We start from the raw sequence: 21,578 nt of genomic DNA, 5'->3' as shown, positions 1-21,578 counted from the left end.
TACATATCAAAACAATATAAGAAATCTTCCTACTTTCTTTCTATACACACTGTCCAGCTTTGCTCTAACAATTGGTATCAGAGCCTTATGATCTTAAGGGCCTAAAAAAAACAGAAGACAGGAAGAAGAAGAAACTAAGCAGTTGAAGTATGGCTTCAACGTCAACCTCTTCCACAACTTCTATGCCAACACCTCCTACTTTCACAGGAGAGAATTATGATTATTGGTGCATAAAAATGAAGCTTTTTCTAAAAGGAAGTGCTTTGTGGGAGATAGTGGAAATTGGTTGTGTACGAAAACAAGGAGTGCAGTACACAGAAGCACAATTAAAGAAGATAAGTGATGATGAGATGAAGGATGCTAGAGCCTTATCTCATATCATCAATTGTGTTTCTGACACAATCTTCCCCAAGATCATGAGAGCCTCATCAACAAAAGAAGCTTAGGGTCTTCTCGAGGAGGAGTTCCATGGCGATGAAAAAATCAGAAATATTCGACTCAATACTTTGAGGAGTCTATGAAGATGAAGAAGAATGAGGATATAAAAGGTTACACAATCTAGATTCATGGAAGTTGTAAACCAAATGAAGATCTATGGAGAAGAGATCTCAGATGCAAAAATAGTGCAAAAGATCTTAGGATCTTTGGACAAAAGGTTTAACACAATGTCCACAATAACTGTTGAATCTAAGGACGTCACAAAGCTCAGTGTGACGAAGTTGATGGGTTCGTTGCTTGCCCATGAGCATAAATTTGCAAAGGATGACTTAGCAAAACCCCCAACCTCGGAGATTGATTTTCTGTCAAAGTCTCATCAAAAATTTCTATTCAACAAAGGAAATAACAGGAAGAATCAAGGAGTCCCATGATCTGACAGAAAAGACGAAGAACAACCACAGTCAAAAGGGAAATTCCCTTCATGTGGTATATGCAATAAGAAAAATCATCTTGAAAAAGATTTCTATCATAGGGGAAGCCGAAATGCAGCCATTGCAAAAAACTAGGCCATTTGGAGAAGGATTGTTGGCACAAACAGAAGCAACAACCATCAAATACAAATGCTCGTGCTTCCAATGAATCAGAAGACTATTTGTTTTATGCACGTCAAGCGATGAGCGCCTGTAGCAACAAGGAAAGATGGTTGATTGACAGTGGGTGCACATCCCACATGACAAACAATTCAAGCTTATTTTGCAAGCTTGACTCTTCCATCAAAGTTCCAGTTCGTATGGGGAATGGTGTTGTTGTACAGTCCACTGGAAAAGGCACAATTGGTGTTTAAACCAAGGAAGGTATAAAGTACATCAATGATGTCCTCCTTGTTCCAGATTTGAATGAGAGTTTGCTTAGTGTTGCTCAGATGGTCAACAATGGTTATTCACTTGTCTTTGAGAATAACCATTGCACTATCATTGACTCAAACAAGAAAGAGATTGTAAAAGTTCCGATGGAAAACAATAACTTTCTATTGAAATGGGATTATCCAGTAGAGAATGTGAATGCAGAAAACTCAAGCGACACATGGCTATGGCATAGGCCGTATGGACACTTTAATATGCGTGCTCTCAATGAACTTCACGAGAAAAATCTAGTGAGAGATTTTCCTGCAATTTGCGCATCTAATGATCTTTGTGAGTCTTGTCAATTTGGAAAGCAACATAGGCTGCCTTTCCCAAAGGATAATGTGTGGAGAGCATCAGAAAAATTGTAGCTCGTTCACATTGATGTTTGTGGACCTCATCGAACCTTATCTCTTGGTGAAAATCGTGGACCTCATCCAATCCTTGCCCATTCACAGATTATGGAAAAATCGTGTATTATAGGTTTCAATTTTGGCTGTCCGAGAAGCTATTCCGAGGTCTGTCGCCATTTACCCTAATATTTATAGCAGTGGTCCAAGATCTCCTCAGGACTCATGTCTGTTCCTATCCTCAAATAACGAGCAATTCAACTCAAGTAACGCGTAGTGCACCTAGTAACAAGCATTGCACTTGAATCATGTTTGCACGGTTTTCGAATCAGGCGGAATAATGTGTCTTTTGACACCTTCAAAGGGCCTCAATTGTCTCATCTCCACTCACGTAGGCACATTGCATTACTCAACAAACCCCCTATGATTCTCGAACATTTTTTCCGGGGCCTCAAAAACCCAAAAATTGTGCGCTACATATTGGGTTAGGAAGCCATTCTGCAAAAAATTAAAAAACGAAGATCTACTAACAATATAGGACATATATGGAGCACCAAAGTATTAAATAAAGTCTGGTCCCTGTATGGTACATATTCATTTCCATTCCTATACAATTGATTATTTGAAATATCAGATTTTTTAACCACTTTGCTACACCAACAGTGAGTGACCATCAGCTCTCCAATCCTTGCTCATTCTCAGATTATGGAAAATCGTGTACTATAGGTTTCAATTTTGGCTATCCGAGAAGCTATTCTGAGGTCTGTTGCCATTTACCCTAATATTTATAGTTGGGTCCAAGATCTCGTCAGGACTCATTTCTATTCCTATCCTCAAATAACGAGCAATTCAACTTAAGTAACGCGTAGTGCACCTAGTAACAAGCATTGCACTTGAATCACGTTTGCACAGTTTTCGAATTAGGCGAAATAATGTGTCTTTTGACACCTTCAAAGGGCCTCCATTGTCTCATCTCCACTCACGTAGGCGCATTGCATTACTCAACAAAACCCCCCTATGATTCTGGAACATTTTTTCCAGGGCCTCAAAAACCCAAAAATTGTGTGCTACTGATATGTCCATTTTATATAATGTTTTACCCCCGTCCCTTGGTCGTTATTAGTAGTGTTTTTGGCTCTTCCGGGCCACTTTTATTACTAATTTGTGTTTTCTAGTGTTTTCGTAGTTTAGTTGTATTTTACAGGAAATTGCACTCTTGGAGCATTTTCCCGGGCTTTATGGATCAACTACGGAAGCTAGAAGGACACGACCACTTTTGGATCCCAAGATCGGTGAGTGCCGGGGATTAAGGGCTCGGTAATTGGGGTCCCGAGGCATTTGGACCAAGTATTCAAGACCCGAGGAGGAAATCCGGATTGGGCCGAGAAATCTAGCCCAATCGAAGTCCAAGCCTCAAAGGGGAGCAAGGACCCGATCGGGCAACCTCTAGCCCGATCGGGCGCGGCAAGACCATAGTGATGTGCATGCTAAGGCGCACCCGATCGTGCGAGCAGCTAGCACGATCGGGCGATGCTGCTTGGGAGGAACGCAAAGAAAAAGGCGCGCCCGATCAGGCGGCCCTTCGCCCGATCGGGCGCGTGTTATTGGTAGGAGACGATTAGCGTCGTTTAAGTTTGTTTTAGTTTAGGATTCTTACGGAGTATAAATACTTCTCCGTAAAACGAATTTAGTACTTCTTTACCTTCTTTTTACTCTTTCTTAATCTTCTTCCTTAGACTTTCTCTCTCTACTTAGGATCTTTTCTCTCTCTTAACTCTTCTCTCAACTCTTGTTCTTGGTTATTTTCCATTAATACAGATTAGTTTGGTAACGATTTCTTTTCTCTTAATCTTAGTTATTTACTTTATTTCTTTTATCATGCCTTGCTTTACTTCTTTGGTTAGTTTAATTTCTACTATGTGTGAGTAGTTTTAATTATAGGGTTTGTGGGGATCCATAAATAATATGAAGGGGTAATTTATTGTTGTTAATTATCAATGCTAGATTAATTTCCTATTGATTGATTTAATGCTTTGTAACTAGATTAGGCTTGATCTTTTATGCATGAGTTTGACAATATTGATTCGAGATTCGAGAGATGAGAATTAATGTTTAGGTCTAGTTTCAATAGGCAGATTAATTTATATATGGTTAAGTCGAGATTCGAGAGATGAGATTTAATACCGGTAAATTAATTCTGTGATTGTAATACGTAGCGAAAGCCCTTTACAATCTGGTTAATTGATGCATTGATGGTTGACTATTATTGATTATTAGTATTGCATGATAATTTCTTATTGAATTGTTTTAACGTTTTACAATTACGGCTTGTAAAAGTATAGCAATATTGAATTGATGAATCGAGCAGATGTTAATTTGATATTAAAGGCTATTTTCAATAAGAACTTAGATCTAGTAAATTGCGAGAGCCTGTTAGATCTATGTTGATTAATAAATTGCGAGAGCCTGTTAATCATGTTATTTAAGCAATGTCAATGATTGATTACTATGTTTTACCCTGGAGTATTATTTATTGGTGAACCTATGCCCTAGATCCTTTTATATATTGTTTTCTCCCTATTCTCAATCTTAGTAGTTTAGTTTCTTTTTCAAATATAAATATTGGTTACTTCATAATCTAGATTAATTTAATTAATTAGGAATAGAAAGACTTGTTTCCCTGTGGAGATCGACCCTACTTCCCTATCTACATTAGTTAGAGGATTTAGGTATTAATTTTGATTAGGGGATACGACTTTACCCTGTCAGCTACATATTAGGTTAGGAAGCCATTCTGCAAAAAAATTAAAAAACGAAGATCTACTAACCATATAGGACATATATGGAGCACCAAAGTATTAAATAAAGTCTGGTCCCTGTATGGTACATATTCATTTCCATTCCTGTACAATTGATTATTTGAAATATCAGATTTTTTTTAACCACTTTGCTACACCAACAGTGAGTGACCACCAGCTCTCCAATCCTTGCTCATTCACAGATTATGGGAAAATCGTGTACTATAGGTTTCAATTTTGGCTGTCCGAGAAGCTATTCTGAGGTCTGTTGCCATTTACCCTAATATTTATAGTTGGGTCCAAGATCTCGTCAGGACTTATTTCTATTCTTATCCTCAAATAACGAGCAATTCAACTCAAGTAACGCGTAGTGCACCTAGTAATGAGCATTGCACTTGAATCACGTTTGCACGGTTTTCAAATTATGCAGAATAATGTGTCTTTTGACACCTTCAAAGGGCCTCCATTGTCTCGTCTCCACTCATGTAGGCGCATTGCATTACTCAACAAAACCCCCTATGATTCTCGAACATTTTTTCCAGGGCCTCAAAAACCCAAAAATTGTGTGCTACATATTGGGTTAGGAAGCCATTCTGCAAAAAATTAAAAAACGAAGATCTACTAACAATATAGGACATATATGGAGCACCAAAGTATTAAATAAAGTCTGGTCCTGTATGGTACATATTCATTTCCATTCCTATACAATTGATTATTTGAAATATCAGATTTTTTTTTTAACCACTTTGCTACACCAACAGTGAGTGACCACCGACTCTCTAATCCTTGCTCATTCACATATTATGGGAAAATCGTGCACTATAGGTTTCAATTTTGGCTGTCCGGGAAGCTATTCCGAGGTCCGTTGCCATTTACCCTAATATTTATAGTTGGGTCCAAGATCTCGTCAGGACTCATTTCTATTCCTATCCTCAAATAACGAGCAATTCAACTCAAGTAATGCGTAGTGCACCTAGTAACGAGCATTGCACTTGAATCACATTTGCACGGTTTTCGAATTAGGCGGAATAATGTGTCTTTTGACACCTTCAAAGGGTCTCCATTGTCTCGTCTCCACTCACGTAGGTGCATTGCATTACTCAACAAAACCCCCTATGATTCTCGAACATTTTTTCCAGGGCCTCAAAAACCCAAAAATTGTGTGCTACATATTGGGTTAGGAAGCCATTCTGCAAAAAATTAAAAATCGAAGACCTACTAACAATATAGGATATATATGGAGCACCAAAGTATTAAATAAAGTCTGGTACCTGTATGGTACATATTCATTTCCATTCCTATACAATTGATTATTTGAAATATCAGATTTTTTTTTAACCACTTTGCTACACTGAGTGACCACCATTATAGGAGCAAAAAGCCTAACAGAAGAAAAACTGAAATGCAACAACAGTAGGGCACCATTTAACACCTTATAAAAACAAAAATCAATGAAACCGCAAAAAATCTAAGTACCTAACCTAAGAAAAATGGAATAGTAGCAACAATAAACAGTTGGCCACCCTACTCAGCAAAAATGGAAATAATTCTAACACCTCATATCAGCTAATTAATCTCTATTACACAAAACAACCAAGACATAAACCCCAGGAAAGATATGAAAAAAAATCAGCTAACAGTACTTTCTCGTAATCAACAACATTACTATAAAGCAATAAGAGAATGAAAAGAAAGGTACATTATTAGTGTGTGGCTCGCCACTCGCCGTTAGCTTTGGTGAGTGTTGGATCCGGTACCTTCTCCCCTTATTTATCATGATCAGGAAGCTCCTCCTAGCATTGTTTTCTTTGGTTTCTCCCATACAGTTAAACACGAACAAAAACAAATCAGCGGTTTTTTTTTAAACCAAAGAAATCAAAATCGTGATCCAACACTATAACTGAAAGATTAGGAAATTGGAGCAACAAAAACCGAAGGTAAATTAACAAGAATAAACAAGGATTGGATAAAACCTCATAAATCATCATGAAATGGAGGGATGGAGAAGGGGAATCCGGTGATAATCCAAAAGGAACTTACCCGAGTGTAGCTATGAGATATTGAAATAATTAAAAATCCACAAAACCCAGATCTGAATCTCAATCCATTGATGAAAGGGCTAAAAGCTTTAGGGATCTGCAAAACCTAGATTTGAAATTCTGAATCTTATGAAGAAAAAAGAAAGCACATAAACAAGTTTCCAGAATTCCACTGAGGGAAAAAAGACGCTCACAAAACTGTAATTACAAACACCAAAGGTAAGAAATAAAAACAAAATTCAAAAGACTTCTATTTAAAACAAAAACAAAAGAAACAAAAAAACATTGCACTTAGAAAAACCCTAGTTTGATACGTCAGTGATGAGCAACATGAACAAGAAAAGAGAGAAGAAAATTAAAAAGCTAAGAGTTTTATTTCAAACACACAACACGCACTAAACACGTGTTGCATGTAAAATCATCACACACACACATTAAAATTGCAAACTCTAACCCAAAGAACAATTATAACATCTACCAAATAGAAAAGACAATAAAGAATAAACTTTACTGGAAAGCCTACTAGTATTGCTTCCATAATACGAAGTACTAAATAAACAAAGCACATTGACACAAAGATTGTCTCCATTCATCAACAACAAAAAAACACAGAAATTAGTCGGATGGTAAAATGAGGAGGTTAACATACCAGAATCCCTACAAGCACCATCTTCACGACTCAGAACAGTTGTCGCAGCATTTGATGAGAAGCCAAGCTGCTAAACCTGGTCAACCAAAAGATATAGCTCATCTACAGTAAAAGTTTACACTTTCTACGCTCAATTCACTATTGCTATTGATTTGTAAAGCTTGTCCTCATGCCCATATTAAGCATGATAAATAAAAAAAATAAATAAAGAAAAGACAGCAAATTAAAAATTTTTGGTAATTGGGAATATAAGTAAATGAGCAAAGAGTAAATCCTCAGCCCAAAGATCATGTCTATAAAAGACTTAATATCAGTCGAGGGTTGGGTAGGGACAGGGAAATTAGAGATTACTACAACAAGAAGACGCTAACAGGACCAATAGAATTAACCCAAAAAAAAAAAAAAAAAAAAAAAAAACATGACGTCATTTCATATTGCTGGAAAATAAACCATTACAAACCATAGACATAACTAGAACACATACAAGTACGCACTGGAATCCAGAAGCTCGTACGTACAACTTAACATCAGAGTAGCAGACATAAAAACACTACTAAAATATACAAGTAAAGCATTAGAGCCCTAGACTAGTAAGTAGGTGGGTTTTTAAATTTAAACCCAATCCTTTGCAGGAACTTTCTTGGGGATAAAATCGTTGTCGAAATAGCGAGGCTGAAATAGTACACTCTTGCCATGCTGTTCAAGCTAGTCCAATGCTTTCAACCAGTCTTCCTTCCTACGCATATAGGGATTCACCCTGAGCATACAAATAACCTTGCCAAAGTCATAAGCAGATCCACGACAGGCATGGTCATGGTCATCAGAAGAATCAGCAGTACGGAGACTAAGACTGTTGAGCTGAGAAGGCCTGAGGCCGAGCCACTTGATGTCCAAATATTCAACCAAAAAAGATGCATCTTTAGATTCTAAGTCTAGATCCCACCCATAGCAATTGAATACAGCATCGGGAGGGGTGTCAAGGAACGTTAAGAGGTCGAGGTGGTGGGGGTCTAAGTCAGTGACAGCGACAAAGGGAAGATGACGATCATCAGGGTAGCATGCCTTGATTTCTCTCAGAGCTATATACGACAATATATCCCAACTCACACGAACAATAAGGTACTCGGACTTAGCAGCCAAATTAGATTGCAAAATCTTCCAAATCCGGTCATTGGGAGCCAAAAGTACGACAGATGCAGAGGTGCAGACAGAGTGGGCTGACTCAACATCCACCACAGGAAGAGATGACCCTACCTCGCTGTACAACTTGAGATTGCCATCAATGCCAAGGTCTTCTAACTCAGCAACATAAGGGAGTTGGAGTTTTAAATCCTTGGTTTTAGGTCTGGCTTCCCTCGCCATTGAATATCCATTCTTCCTGCTGACCTTGTTCTTCTTCTCCTCCTCCTCTGCTTTTGCTTCCTCTTCCTCTCGCACTTGCTTACACTTAGCCTCCCAGCGACTCTCCTCCAAAGCCGCATCTTCCATTTCTTTATCACGATGAAATAGAAAAATGGCAAGAGTGGGGTGGTGACAGGCAGGATAATAAGATCCTAATGTCCTGTCGTCGTCTGTCAAGAAGAGTCCTTCAGATGATAACATCTCGACTCGGTCAGGATCATTTAATGCCAACCCATTTTCACTCAATTTCTTGCACATCTTAGACTTGACATTGAATATGGTATCGGAATATTTGAAACCGTCCAATGTGAATGTCTCATCATCATAGCCAGGAAGTGCGAATACCTGTATCTGAAAATTAATATTATAATCAACAATGAGATGAGTTGATATTTTGATTTTTGATGGGGCAGGGTTGTGCTATTAGGGGAAATTCCTAATTTACCTCGAGATATGCATTTCAACTAAGGGTTTTATCACTCACAATTACTATTATTATTATTATTATTATTATTATTATTATTATTATTATTATTATTATTATTATTATTATTATTATTATTATTATTATTATTATTTCAACTAAGTAAATTACAAGGAGTAAATAATTAACTAATCAAATCAAATCAATAAAACGAAAACTGGCAAGTCGACTAAAGTGCATGTGCATTTTGGACAAAGACAGAAAAGATAATAAAAATTTGGTAAAGAAAACAATTACCTTAATTGTGATGTCCATCACCTTGATTACAATTACAATTTCCTTCAAACAAACAAAAATATAGTTAATAACCAGAAGGGGCAGAAGATAATCGATATATATATAGGGTTGTGATCCAATGAGAAGGATCTTATAATGAGAAGGAATCTAAAGGTTCACATTACAACAATGCAAAATGCACATATAGTACGAATATTATGCACATTTAGTTAAAATATTATGCATATAGTAAAAATATTATGCATATTCGTTTTTCACTATTTGAATAATCCACCTGCTACCAATCTACCATTAATCTATAATGCAACACCACTACCAACCTCCTATCACAACTACATCCCATTGGTGGTACTATTTGTTCATAATTTTGAAAAAAAAATTATAAATGCAATATCATCGTATGTATAAGTAGTGACTTTGGAGTTGCTAATGATAGTTGATACTTTTCTAGTGAACTCTAATTTTTGTTGAATTGATTGGCAGCATCAACAAATATTGAGGTGTTATGATACATTCATTGTTAGTCGCTCGGTTTTGCAGGAGGTAGAGAGCAAGTTCGTCGGAAGTCGATAACTAACCGTAACATATAAATCTTATCTACTGTTATGCCTTCAGTTTTGGTTGTTGCTGCTCTTAATATGTTCAGCATCAATCGACTTTTATTTATGCTTCTTAATCTATACATGTTTTATCAAAATCTTTTCACGATTCGTTAACCTCCAAAATCTCTTGGACTTAGCAATATCGTCAATAACATTTTAAAGTTGTTTCAACGCATATAATATAAAGCAACAGTTTAAAATTTACCAATCAAAAGTGAGAGTCGTAATAGATTGGTTGCATTGTTAGAGCTTAGAGTAGGAGAGAGAAAGTGATGAATGTTGACAATGGCCGGAGAAGAAAGTGGAGCAGATATACTTTGCGCTAGTTTTTAAAAATTCTTTTAAACTTCAAACATTTAGTTCAAAAAAACTGCACATTTAATACAAAATATTTGCACAAAAAATCCTTCTCATCCTTCTCATTTTAAGTAATTTCTCATTTGACCCTAAATATATATATATATATATATATATATATATAGAGAGAGAGAGAGAGGGATCCGGTGAGAACACCTTTATATGTGAGAATATTATACTTATGTGAGAACACTTTAAAATTTAGAACATTAGAAGAACTTTTTGGAACATATGTAACATCTTTTAGAGCATCACACTTAACTTTTTGTAGCATAGGTTTTGGAACAAAATGCCTACAAATTTAGAATCTAGACTCAATGATTCTTAACATATGTAATATTTCTTAGAAGAATAAACTTAGCTTTACTGAATATAGTTTTAATTGGAACACGATACTTAAATTTTAAGACCTTGAACTCAAAAACAAATATGAACCTATGCAATCTTTTTTAGAACATATGCAACATATTTTAGAACATCTGTAATAGTTTTTAGAACATACTTATATTTTCTTGAACATAATTCGTTAATATTGATCAGGAATTGAAATTCGATTTTTACAACGATTTGATTCGAAATCAATTTATTCTTTATTTTTAACGTAACATAAAATTGTTGAATTGTTGTTTTGTTTCTTAAATCAATTAAAATTCCTTGAAATTTCAAACTCTATAATTTGCCCAATTTGATTGATTTGGATGAAAAAAATTTTGATTTCACATATCAAACTGTCAATTAAGCTTGGTTTACCTTTGATTAAGCTTCACAACTTGAATTCTCGATTGTAATTATTCAGAAGTTGATACCAAACACACGAAATTCTTGAGCATGTGGTGATGGTGGTTGTCGTGGGAGAGGAGAGAGAATGGTAGCCATGATGGCGGGAAGATGAGAAAGAGTGCTGGTGGTGGAGGTGGCGGCGTAAAGGCTATATAACATGCGGTGGTGGCGACGGAGAAGCTAGAGATTGGATAGTGTTGGTGGGGCGAAGAGAGAGAATGTTTGAGGTTGAAGATGGTAGGTTGGGTTTAAAATTGAAACCCCAACATTAACATTTTTTATCACAAATGTGGTGGCAGTGGTGGTGTTTGATATATATATATATATATATATATATATATATATATATATATATATATATATATATATATATATATACAGAGTTGTTTTTTCAACTTTTATTCACAGCACTCTAATACCTGAATTCTTGAATGAAGCAATTCTGTGCATTCTAATATTTTTTTTTGGATAACTTCCTCTCCAACTTTCACTATTTTTATTTTTTTTTCGGAGGAAAATAACTACCTTTATCTTTTTTCTTTTTTTTTGGCAATAATTTTTAATTCTCTAAATTTTAGATAAAAAAAATAAATAAATAATTCGCTTTTACTATTTTACAATACAATATATATCTCCACATACAATTCACTGTAGCACTCAAAATCCCCAACATTTCACTTTTTTTAAACACTACGTACTAAAATTTCACTTTATTTTACGAGTATTTTTTTGGTGCATAGTATAATATATGTCATGCATTACCACGAGTATACAGTTTCTTTATCAACCATTCACTATAGTATTATAAATCCCCAACCCTTCAATTATATGCATTTTTTTTAGGGATTACCCTCCAAACATTTTCCGTTTCTTTAATCATCAAAAGCAAAAAAAAATAAATAAAAAATGTACAACACGTTTTTGTGGAACTGGCCTCAGCGAATAACTACTTGCAACAGAACAAAGTATGTAACTCCTAAAGCAAGACACCAACTCATATGACACTAACCCAGTAACACGAGTAACCCCTATAACACTGAACGAGTAACCTCTATAACTTTGAAAAAGTAAACTTCAAAATAGCATTGCGTGACCACTAACATAAAATAGTAAGACCCTTTTTTTTGAGCTTCTAAGCAATTAAAGCATAGAATATCATATTTCAGCATAGCACAGCAGGTGTCATCACATTATTAATATGATTATTAATACTTAGTACAACAAAGTTAATTAGGGTTCAACAAAACCCACCAGTCCAAAACCGACCATTACAGCTCAAGTCTAAATTACAATATCAAAATCAGCTTTTCATATTTTAAATATATTTTTTCTTATATATCCCGTGCATTTTGCACGGGTAAGAGACGTTTTTGCAACACTTCCTCACAACACTCCAAACCCCCATCTCTCAATTCTTATGCATTCTCTCTCTTTTTTTATTTTTTATTTTTATGTTTTTCTTTATTTTTTTTAAGAAAATAACTTCCAAATAACTCCAATAACCCTAAATAAATAACTTTTTAAAAAAAAACTTACTTTTTTTAAAAAAAATCTATAACTTTCACTTACGTAACTTCCACTTATACAGTTATATTAATTTGTTTCCTACACATACAAATAACCCAATGTATTAAAGCATGGGTACATTCTAATATAATATAAATCCCCAATCCTAAGGGTCACATTCACTCCCGCCTTTTAGCCTTACTTTAAATTTCAAAAAAAAAAAAAAAAGGTGGAATACACACGTGCATACACACAATTCATCATCTAATAACTGGTGTCTAAAGAGATCAACATTAACTTAATCTAATTGTAATCTCATTTTCATTCAAAAAAAAAAAAAAAACTAAATGTGCCCAATTTTTTGGGGCAGTTGTCTCATTACTCCACACCTCCACTTTCATTTCAACTCCCCATACTATACCGAAGTTTAGATTACTACTACATTTCTCAACACTCATAGTTTATAGCAAAAAATCAAACTTGATGATATAGTAGATTATTGTATTGGGTATCTTTAGTTTCCGATTCGATCAATTTGCTAATGCAAGGGTACAACATAAGCATACATCAATCATATTGATAATGTAGGTGAAACATATTATTAAGCTCTAACAAAAAATTCCAACCCGGGGATATTTGAGAAATTGGGTTCTCAAAATGACAGAAAGGCAATCGGATCTTAACACACTTAAGAAAAGGACAATTTATGATTAGAATTTCAATAAGAGACGTATTAGACCACCCTTTTTACTCAATAACCACCCTTTAATAACTTCCGCTTCTATTTTTTTTTTTCATAAACATACATACTACATATTAATAAAGATATATCCCGTGTATGAGCACGAGTACACTCTAGTATGAATGAACTTCAAAGTTAGGGTTTCTATGCACGAAAATTCAAAATTATGAACAGATTCGAATCAATCTGAGACAACACATCACATACCTTAATTCTTGGTGAATCCAGAAAGGAGAAAAAAATAGGAAAAATTGCCCGGAATAATCCCACCTTTAAGCCGTGCGCTAAAAATAATCCCACCTTTGGATTATTTTTAAATAATCCCACCTTTACCCCCAATCTGCTTAAAATGGTCCCGGATGACCAGTGACCGGTTGAAGAGGTAATTTTTTTTAATTAAATTTAATTTACACGTGTCATCATTTGATTTGTCCAAAATTAACAAAAACAATAAAAAAAAAGTAAAATTAAAAAAAAAAATCACCTTTCAGCACCACCATCCCCACCATTACCCAAACCAAGAGCCCTTAACCACTGCCACTGATGCGCCAAACCGCCTCTGAACACCAACTCGAAACCACCTCCACTGACGCGCTGACCGGAATCCCATCCCACCCCACCCCACCCCAGCCAACCCAACCCCAACCCCTTTTCGAAAAATCGAAAACCCACCATTCCACCAAAACCCACGGCAAAATCGAAAACCCTAATTCGAGGTCGGAGGAGGGCAGCTGGGATCGGGATTGGGGTTGGAAAGGTCGGAGTGATTGGAAAAGGGACGGTGGACGGGGAGGGGGCTGGGATCGGGCCGGGAAAGGGATTTTCGAGGGTTAAGGATTGCTGGGTGTTTCCGTTTTCGTGGGGGAGGGAGGGGATTCGTGGTTCAGGGATGGGGGAGGGAGAGTGGGGTCAATTGCGTGCCGGACTGGCGGGGGGGGGGGGGGTAGGGGGCTGACTGCCAAGAGCCGCGTGGCGGGAACGACGGTGGCTTGAGTGGTGTGTGGTTTCGTGAGGGAGGGAGGGGTTAGAGGGTGGTTTCGTGAGGGAGGGGTTTGAGGATGGGTGGCAGGGCGGTCGGCGCGCAGGGGGGCAGGGCGGTCAGTGCGCAGGGGTGGCAGGGGCGGTGGTTTGGCTGGTGGTGGGTGGTTTCTAAACTAATTAATTGTTATTTTATTTTTTATTTTTTTAATATTTTTTGGACTATTGGGTGCTAACACGTGTCAAGTGACTTGGTATAACAAGTTAATTGACCGGTTGGGACCATTAAAAAAGACCGGGGGGGTAAAGGTGGAATTATTTAAAAATAATCTAAATGTGAGATTATTTTCAACGGACGGGCAAAAGGTCGAATTATTGCGGGCAATTTTTCCAAAAAAATAATCGAAGGTAGTTACTTTTAAAAAAAAATAACTAAAATCAATTTAGCCATAAATGAATTAAGGGAGGCCCGTCCCTGAGGCAGGGCAGGAGGGAAAAGAGCTCTGATTTCATAGTTAAATCCTAACATTAAAGCAACCAAATTTGATTCATAATTATAGGGATATTTGATTCAATTATCGATCTCATAATTTTAGGGATATTTGATATGATGATAACAAATACAAACAACTTACCTCAGAAGTTGCTTCAATGGGGGACACAAGAACTAGATTCAACGGAAAACGCCAACTGCGCTTCAATGGAGAGTGCGCTTCAATGGATATCTGAGTAATCCGAGAGACAACAATTCTATGGCACCGCAGACCTTAAAAAGTACGGAATATTTTATTTTAGGGATATTTGATATGATGATAACAAATACAAACAACTTACCTGAGAATTGAAGCGGCTTCAATGGGGGATACAAGAACTAGATTCACGCCAACTGCGCTTCAATGGATATCTGACTAATCTGAGACTGAGAGAGACCAATTCTGCAACATGGATTTTCATTGTAATTATTATGGGATGTTTAATGTAAATATTACTCCGTATCTTCTAGTCTGTAACTCTTATAAAAGTCCGGAGTTCATCTACTGTAGCACCAAAAATGCTCCAAATTTACTGTTCGTTAGGAACAGGAAATTACCACCCCTGCCCTTTGTCTCCCTTGCTGAAGCACCAAAATTCCAGGGGTAGGATTGTCTTTTTAGTTTCTTTCGTTGCTTGGTGTCCATGTGTTTGCTCTCTCTTCATTCACTTTCTCTCTCCTCAATTGAAGAGTTCTTCTTCAACTGCTCTAGACTTTCTTCAATGGAATCAGAGCAAAGCAAGCAATAAATCAATCATGCCTTCCACTAATTTGCTCCTCCAAGTACCAATTCGTATGGCTTCAATTCTTTTGTACGGAGTAAGTTTTTCTCAATCTAAAATATCAAATTAATTGAATTATCGGATTTTCATTTGTTCATCCGAATCTCTTTTCCATTGTCAATCTAATATATCAAATTAATTGAATTATGTTGCAGCTTTGTTAATGAGATCTTTTGAGGCTCGAAACTCACAATTTGTATGTGACCAACTGTTCTGCGAAAGATGTCAGTTTTCCTTCAAAACAGGCGATGCCGGAATTTGGGAGCCATTCAACCCGATGATTTGATTAACCAGTGACCGTTACTTGTTGGATTCGGAAGTTTTCGCCGGAGATGAGTTGGAATCCGCGCTAATGTTTCCGGCGATGGAAAGGATGCTTGGGTTTTCGATGGTTTTGAAACCCTTCTCTTTAATTTACCTTATTATGAGCATGGATATGGGTGAGATTTTCTGTATTTTTTGCAATCTAATTGATTGTTTTGATTGGGGACTTAAGGGATTGTTTGATGTGGGGTTGATTGAATTGTTTGGGTAACTGCTAGATTTTTTAATTTCAATTCTATTTGGTTATAATTGAAACTGATGATTAATTTGGGGTGGGTTCTCTTTTAATTTTGTTACCCTTTTGATTTTGGAAAATTGATTCGAGTTTATGCTCAAACTATTCATTTGGGAGGCTTTTATTGATTTTTCACTATTTTCAGAGCTATTTGGGATACTTTGTTACCCTAATTAACACCATTTATTGATGACATCTCTCTGAAATTTGAATTATCAGTGATTTTCTGTGAAATTTAGTGTTTTGACTATCATTGATTGCCAATTTGCCATAGTTTGGATAACCTCTATATTTTATACAAGTTAAGAGAGGTCAACAGTATTAGTTTTGTGTAGTTTGTTATGCTTTGCTTTTTATTACCATGTTTTCGATTTCTACTGGGCTCTCATAGCTCGGGGTTTGTTTATTTTGCATAGTTAGCTGCCCTTGCTGTAATTATCTGTTTTCTGACATTGTTAATATTCATTGTTTAAACAGATTAGGGATGAGCTGAATGCTTAATCTGTTGCTGTAAAATATTCTTACAGTGATGATCGGCATGTCAGGTAAATTGCTTATGTTTTGTTTTACTTTAGATTTTTAAGGTATTAGTCTAAGGATTAATGAAAGCAGCATCTCTGCAATTAGAGGTTAAGGATTCTTAAGGCTTTGATATTAGTGTTATTACCTTAAATTAGGACCATGCTGTGGAGGCATGGACAATAGTGCTGACATGTTGTGGACAACTAGACTTGACTTATTCTTTGTATTTAGGGAGAGGGGGTATGATACTTATAGCGTTGACATGTTTGGATTATTTATTTGTTTCATATCTAATGTTTGATCTTAACCTTTTGATATTGATACTGATATTTATATTTATTTTTGATTGGGTTTATTGTTTGATTGATCGTGAAGAATCCTATAAGGGAAAGTAAAGAAGTGTAGTAAGTATAGATGCATTCAATTTGATGCCTGATTGTTTACTATATATATAAGTAAAAATTATGCTCCTAGCTAGCGCCGTGAGAGGGCCTTGATGAAACTGTAAATACCCAGAATTAATTTATTTTTGATTGATTTTGTGTAATATTTTCATCATGAATTTGGATTAAAACTTGGGTGTGTTTAATATTGTTAAATTTTTATGGACTACGATGATGATTGACTATAAAGTGGAGATGATAGATGGATGATGGCATGCAAGAATTTTGTGTTGAATTTCATGGATCCATTAACAATATATATATAATCTAAACTCCTCTGAATTTTAGAAGCAACCACAACACAGAAAATTAAATATGCAAATTTGATAAGCTATTTGACAAAGAATAGTATTAATATTTTGTTTCGTTAAATTAATGATTACGCTGCCAAATTATGAAGAGTTTTGTATAGTTTAATCAATTCATTCTAGCATGAATTTGTCTGCAAGTTACCATCAAAGGCTTTTGTTTGCAGTCTTTGCACCACATCCAGTCAATAGCAAAATCAAAATGAATTAATTCCTGGGAACTATGTCATGAAGATGTGTGCTGTGAGCTTATATAGTATACTTTGACAAGAGCATATTCTTCATAAATTGAGAAATCAAATTATGGGTTTCAACTGTGTGAAGATATTTAACAAGAAGGGGAAGGAACTCCAAGTTTGGCTTTATCTAATGGCATCTGATTTTGTGCTTTGAGTTATTAATTTATGTTGCCCATTTTGATTGATATATTTTTTGCTAATAAGGAATCTTTTGGTCCTTAATTACCAGGTGCCTTGATTAAGAAGTCACTTGAAGAGTAACTTATAGAATAAAGCTCATAAACCAACTCATTGAAAGGGAATAATCACATGTATCAAAGTTCAGAATGCATAATTGGAATCAAACAGCATAATAACATATTAAAATAGTCACTGAGTCTTGTTAAAACAATCGTACACACACATAATACATAGAAGCAATCTAAAGCAAGATAGATATGATCCACAATCACTAACCAACCACTTAGATTTTCTTAAAATAGTATCAGTAGATGAGCTCCAAGGTCGGTCATCCGGGCTATCAACATCATGATCAATGAGAGGGTGTTGATTAGGGGAAGGGGGTATTTTGTGACCCAATGCATCATAAAAAGGTTTTTCAGTAGCTTGAAGGGCTAAAGGATCATCTTGCTCATCTAGCAGATGATTATGCAGGACCTACCAAGCAAATTACAGAATTAATTCATGGTTATGCTTTACAAAATATTTTTTTTGGAAACCATGTTGCCCCAAATGTAAAAAAACATGACGGTGAAGTTGTTTCAACTTTTTAGGTGTCGCTTTCTATGCTCCTATGTTTTCTGTGTACCCCTTCTTATCTATATGCTCTTATAAGTTTGCTTTTCCATGTTTGAGTAATAACACTTTCCTGTCAATAAATATATAATACTATCGTTTTTGCTACATGAAGGCATTGGATGGTGCAGTGAAAGATGAATTTTTTCATGAAGAGTGGAGAACTCAGAGCTCAATGAGTGGGCGCTATTTTCTTGACAGCCACGAGCTCTTTCTCCCGTTGCTCCCAGTTGGGAAATATTATGATAAGTCAATTACGGTCAGAAATCCCAGCCAGCAACCTGTCGTAGTGCAGCTTATACTAAACTCAATAGAAACTGTTGATAATTGCAAACCTGTTATGGTCATCAACAGACACCTTCTGCAAGTAGCTCTACCTGTAATGATTCCACCAGGATGAGTATGTGTGGGTTTTCAGTAGCAGACGGTATAGTTACAGAGGCCTTTCTACATCCAAATGACACAGCATGATTGGGTCCTATCTATTTTCATCCTTCAGATATATGTGAATGGAAGAGCTCGGCGTTCATAAGGAGTAATCTTTCTGGTCTGGAGATATTATCTCTGCATGGATCGGGTGGATTCTTTTCCTTAGTCTTGCTCGAGGGTTCAGAACATGTGCAAAGATTGGATTTTACTATGAACTATCCTCTAAATATATCCAACAATGAGGATGCTATATCTGCCTGTCGTAAGCCATTATTAAAGAAGGTCTTTGCTTTTAATGCAGGTGATTACCCTGTCAATGTCAAGAGAATAGATGTCTCAGGAAGAGAATGTGGATTGGATGGTTTTGTTGTACATAATTGCCAGGTTTTTTCTCTGAAACCTGGAGAATCTTCGGAGCTTGGGCTATCATACCAACCGGATCTTTCTGGGTCTGTGGTACAAAGGGAGCTCGAATTGATTCTAGATGCTGGAATACTTGTAATACCAATGCAAGAAAGTATACCTCCAAATTCACTTAATGTATGTGTAGATTCCTTCTTTTGGTCTCCTGTAAAATGTTGCTTGGCAATCGGTTTTGTCATAATCTTACTCTCTCTCTCTTCGTTTCAAAATGCCCTATGAAACTATGGATTCCTCCGATTGAAGGAGAGAAGAGATCCATTCCTGTTGTAAGACTTACAGATAAGTCATCATCAACTGTGTCTATCAGTAAGGAGAATCAAAAGGGTACAAAACCAGCTAAAATAGGTCATGTGAAACAAGTAATCATTGCAGAACATACAGATCGATTTGACAATTTGTGACTTGCCGAGCTGAGTATACCCCTTTAAATAATACTTTAGTTTAGCTCGGCAATAACCTGGCATCAATCAAAGCTAAAAACGAAAGTTTAACTTATATGAGTTTGCTTAGGTTCCTTGAGTAATCATCAAAACTTAGGGTCAACAATAGCCATGTTAAGGGGGAGATAAAGGGAAAGAGAGAGACTGAGAGATGTTTTAGGGTAATAAAGAAAGAAAAAGATGAGAAACACTACTTCAAAATACCATTCTTAGTGTTTAATTAAAGAAGAGACTTAGAAGCCATGGAAGAGAGAAATGAAGAGGAATTAAGAATGTGTATTGAAGAAATAAAAATTGCAATGGGCTTCTGGAAAAGAGAAAGGATAGATGAAAAACTCTATAAATCGAGGACCATCTTTAGTATGTAATCAAGAATTAGGTTCTAAATATTCTAAATAAGTGTGAAAATTTAAAGGAAGATGGAAAAGATTCTAAATATTGTAAAATCATATAAGTGTGAAAATGTAAAGGAAGATGAAAAAGGGTGAGGAGGAGAGCTATGAAAGGGGGGGGGGTATGGATTATCTATGTAAATTTTGTTGTATCATTAAATAAGGAAGGAGAGAAGGAACAAAGGAGGGAAAGTGATAGTGGTTATCTACAATATCCTTTGCCTCTATACCTTTTTACAAATATTTGCAATTTATTTCATTTTCCTTTTCCGAAAAGTTAGGTTATAAAGTATCCAAGAAATGTACGTACAAGATGTCTTACTCTTATTCTTAATTAAAACTTAAATTATCATAGGTAGAAATGTTTCCTTTTTTAAAGGGATTTTTTCTTTAACCTTTTTTTTAATAAACCATTATTCTTTAACAAAATCTCAAAAAATAATAAACAATTCTTTTACCCTTATTACCAATTATTAAATCATTATAACTATTAAAATGCTAGTAGCCTTTTATAACTCTTTCAAAACAATTTAACAACAATAATAACAAGTTTATTATTTCCATAATTAATATAGTTAATATAATTATAAGAAAAAACAACTTAATCCTTTCAACCACTTTAGTAATACATAACACAATACACATTAATCAACACACATATATATTACATTAATTAATTTCTTAGCAGAACAATCTATTCCATTAAATTTCATCATTGATCAACGCTAACAACTTTACCTATTTTCGTTACCAATAAAACATTAGAAATAATCTACGCATATATCATTGAATAATTACACAGTAATCATAACAATTGACCCAAATTACATCTTCCTAACTGGCAGTCAATTGTAAATTTTGTTGAGGTTTATCCGGCTCATCAATACAGTTAGCAACATTCTCAGCAATACTCACATCATGTGTTTTCTGTGTGTCATCCATTGTAATAGTAAACAAAGCTATCTTGCTATCCACTTTGTCTGCATCATTATTTGCTATAGCTAAAGTGATCATTAGCCAAATTAAATTTAAGGCTGGCCACATATAATAATACACTAACCAATCAGAGCAAAAGAAAATCGACAAACAAAACGCAACCAATTACATTAACACATAAACTACGACTAATCATACACTAATCACCGAGACGAAATCACATTGGGGGACCGCCAAGGGCCAATAACTAGTTATGTTAAAAAAGAGAGAGACCAATTCTATGGATCCCTATGTGAATTTTTTTTTCTGTGAAGGCGGATGCACCATGGTGCATCCAATTTTCTTTAAAAACAAGGCGGAATGAACATTTAGTTGTTCAGTAAAGAGCATATAGTTGTTTTATAAAGAACATATAGCTATTTTATAAAGAACATCTAGTTTTATATGTGTTTTTTGTAAATCTAAAGAACATTTGTAATATTAGTAAAGAACTTGATAATATTAAAGAACAGTAT

The 21,578-nt window shown here is 35.5% G+C and overlaps 1 protein-coding gene and 1 long non-coding RNA gene across 4 annotated transcripts; one reads left to right on the top strand and one right to left on the bottom strand.

The window, feature by feature from the left end:
• Window positions 1-7,429: 7,429 nt before the first annotated feature.
• Window positions 7,430-15,238, bottom strand: LOC110702779. 3 transcript variants are annotated; one of them, XM_021880526.1, is made up of 4 exons: window positions 15,098-15,238; window positions 14,899-15,029; window positions 9,299-9,340; window positions 7,430-8,922 (listed from the first exon to the last, which is right to left on the bottom strand). In XM_021880526.1, exons 3-4 carry the CDS (start codon window positions 9,314-9,316, stop codon window positions 7,882-7,884), a joined length of 1,059 nt encoding a protein of 352 aa, XP_021736218.1. In that variant the 5' UTR covers window positions 9,317-9,340; window positions 14,899-15,029; window positions 15,098-15,238; the 3' UTR covers window positions 7,430-7,881. The 3 variants fall into 3 exon arrangements, with proteins under 3 accessions (XP_021736218.1, XP_021736216.1, XP_021736217.1); XM_021880524.1 differs by having other exon boundaries at window positions 7,430-8,928; window positions 15,098-15,237; XM_021880525.1 differs by having other exon boundaries at window positions 7,430-8,928; window positions 14,899-15,013; window positions 15,098-15,237.
• A 221-nt stretch (window positions 15,239-15,459) lies between these two features.
• Window positions 15,460-19,504, top strand: LOC110702780. The gene is made up of 4 exons (XR_002507586.1): window positions 15,460-15,614; window positions 15,733-16,017; window positions 16,614-16,681; window positions 18,559-19,504. It is a non-coding gene; the product is annotated as an uncharacterized LOC110702780 (long non-coding RNA).
• Window positions 19,505-21,578: the final 2,074 nt, after the last annotated feature.

This window comes from Chenopodium quinoa, unplaced genomic scaffold, assembly GCF_001683475.1.
Source record: "Chenopodium quinoa cultivar QQ74 unplaced genomic scaffold, ASM168347v1, whole genome shotgun sequence".
Classification (NCBI taxonomy): domain Eukaryota; kingdom Viridiplantae; phylum Streptophyta; class Magnoliopsida; order Caryophyllales; family Amaranthaceae; genus Chenopodium; species Chenopodium quinoa.
Note: the sequence above shows the minus strand (reverse complement) of the source record. Positions and strands in the feature narration are given on the sequence as shown.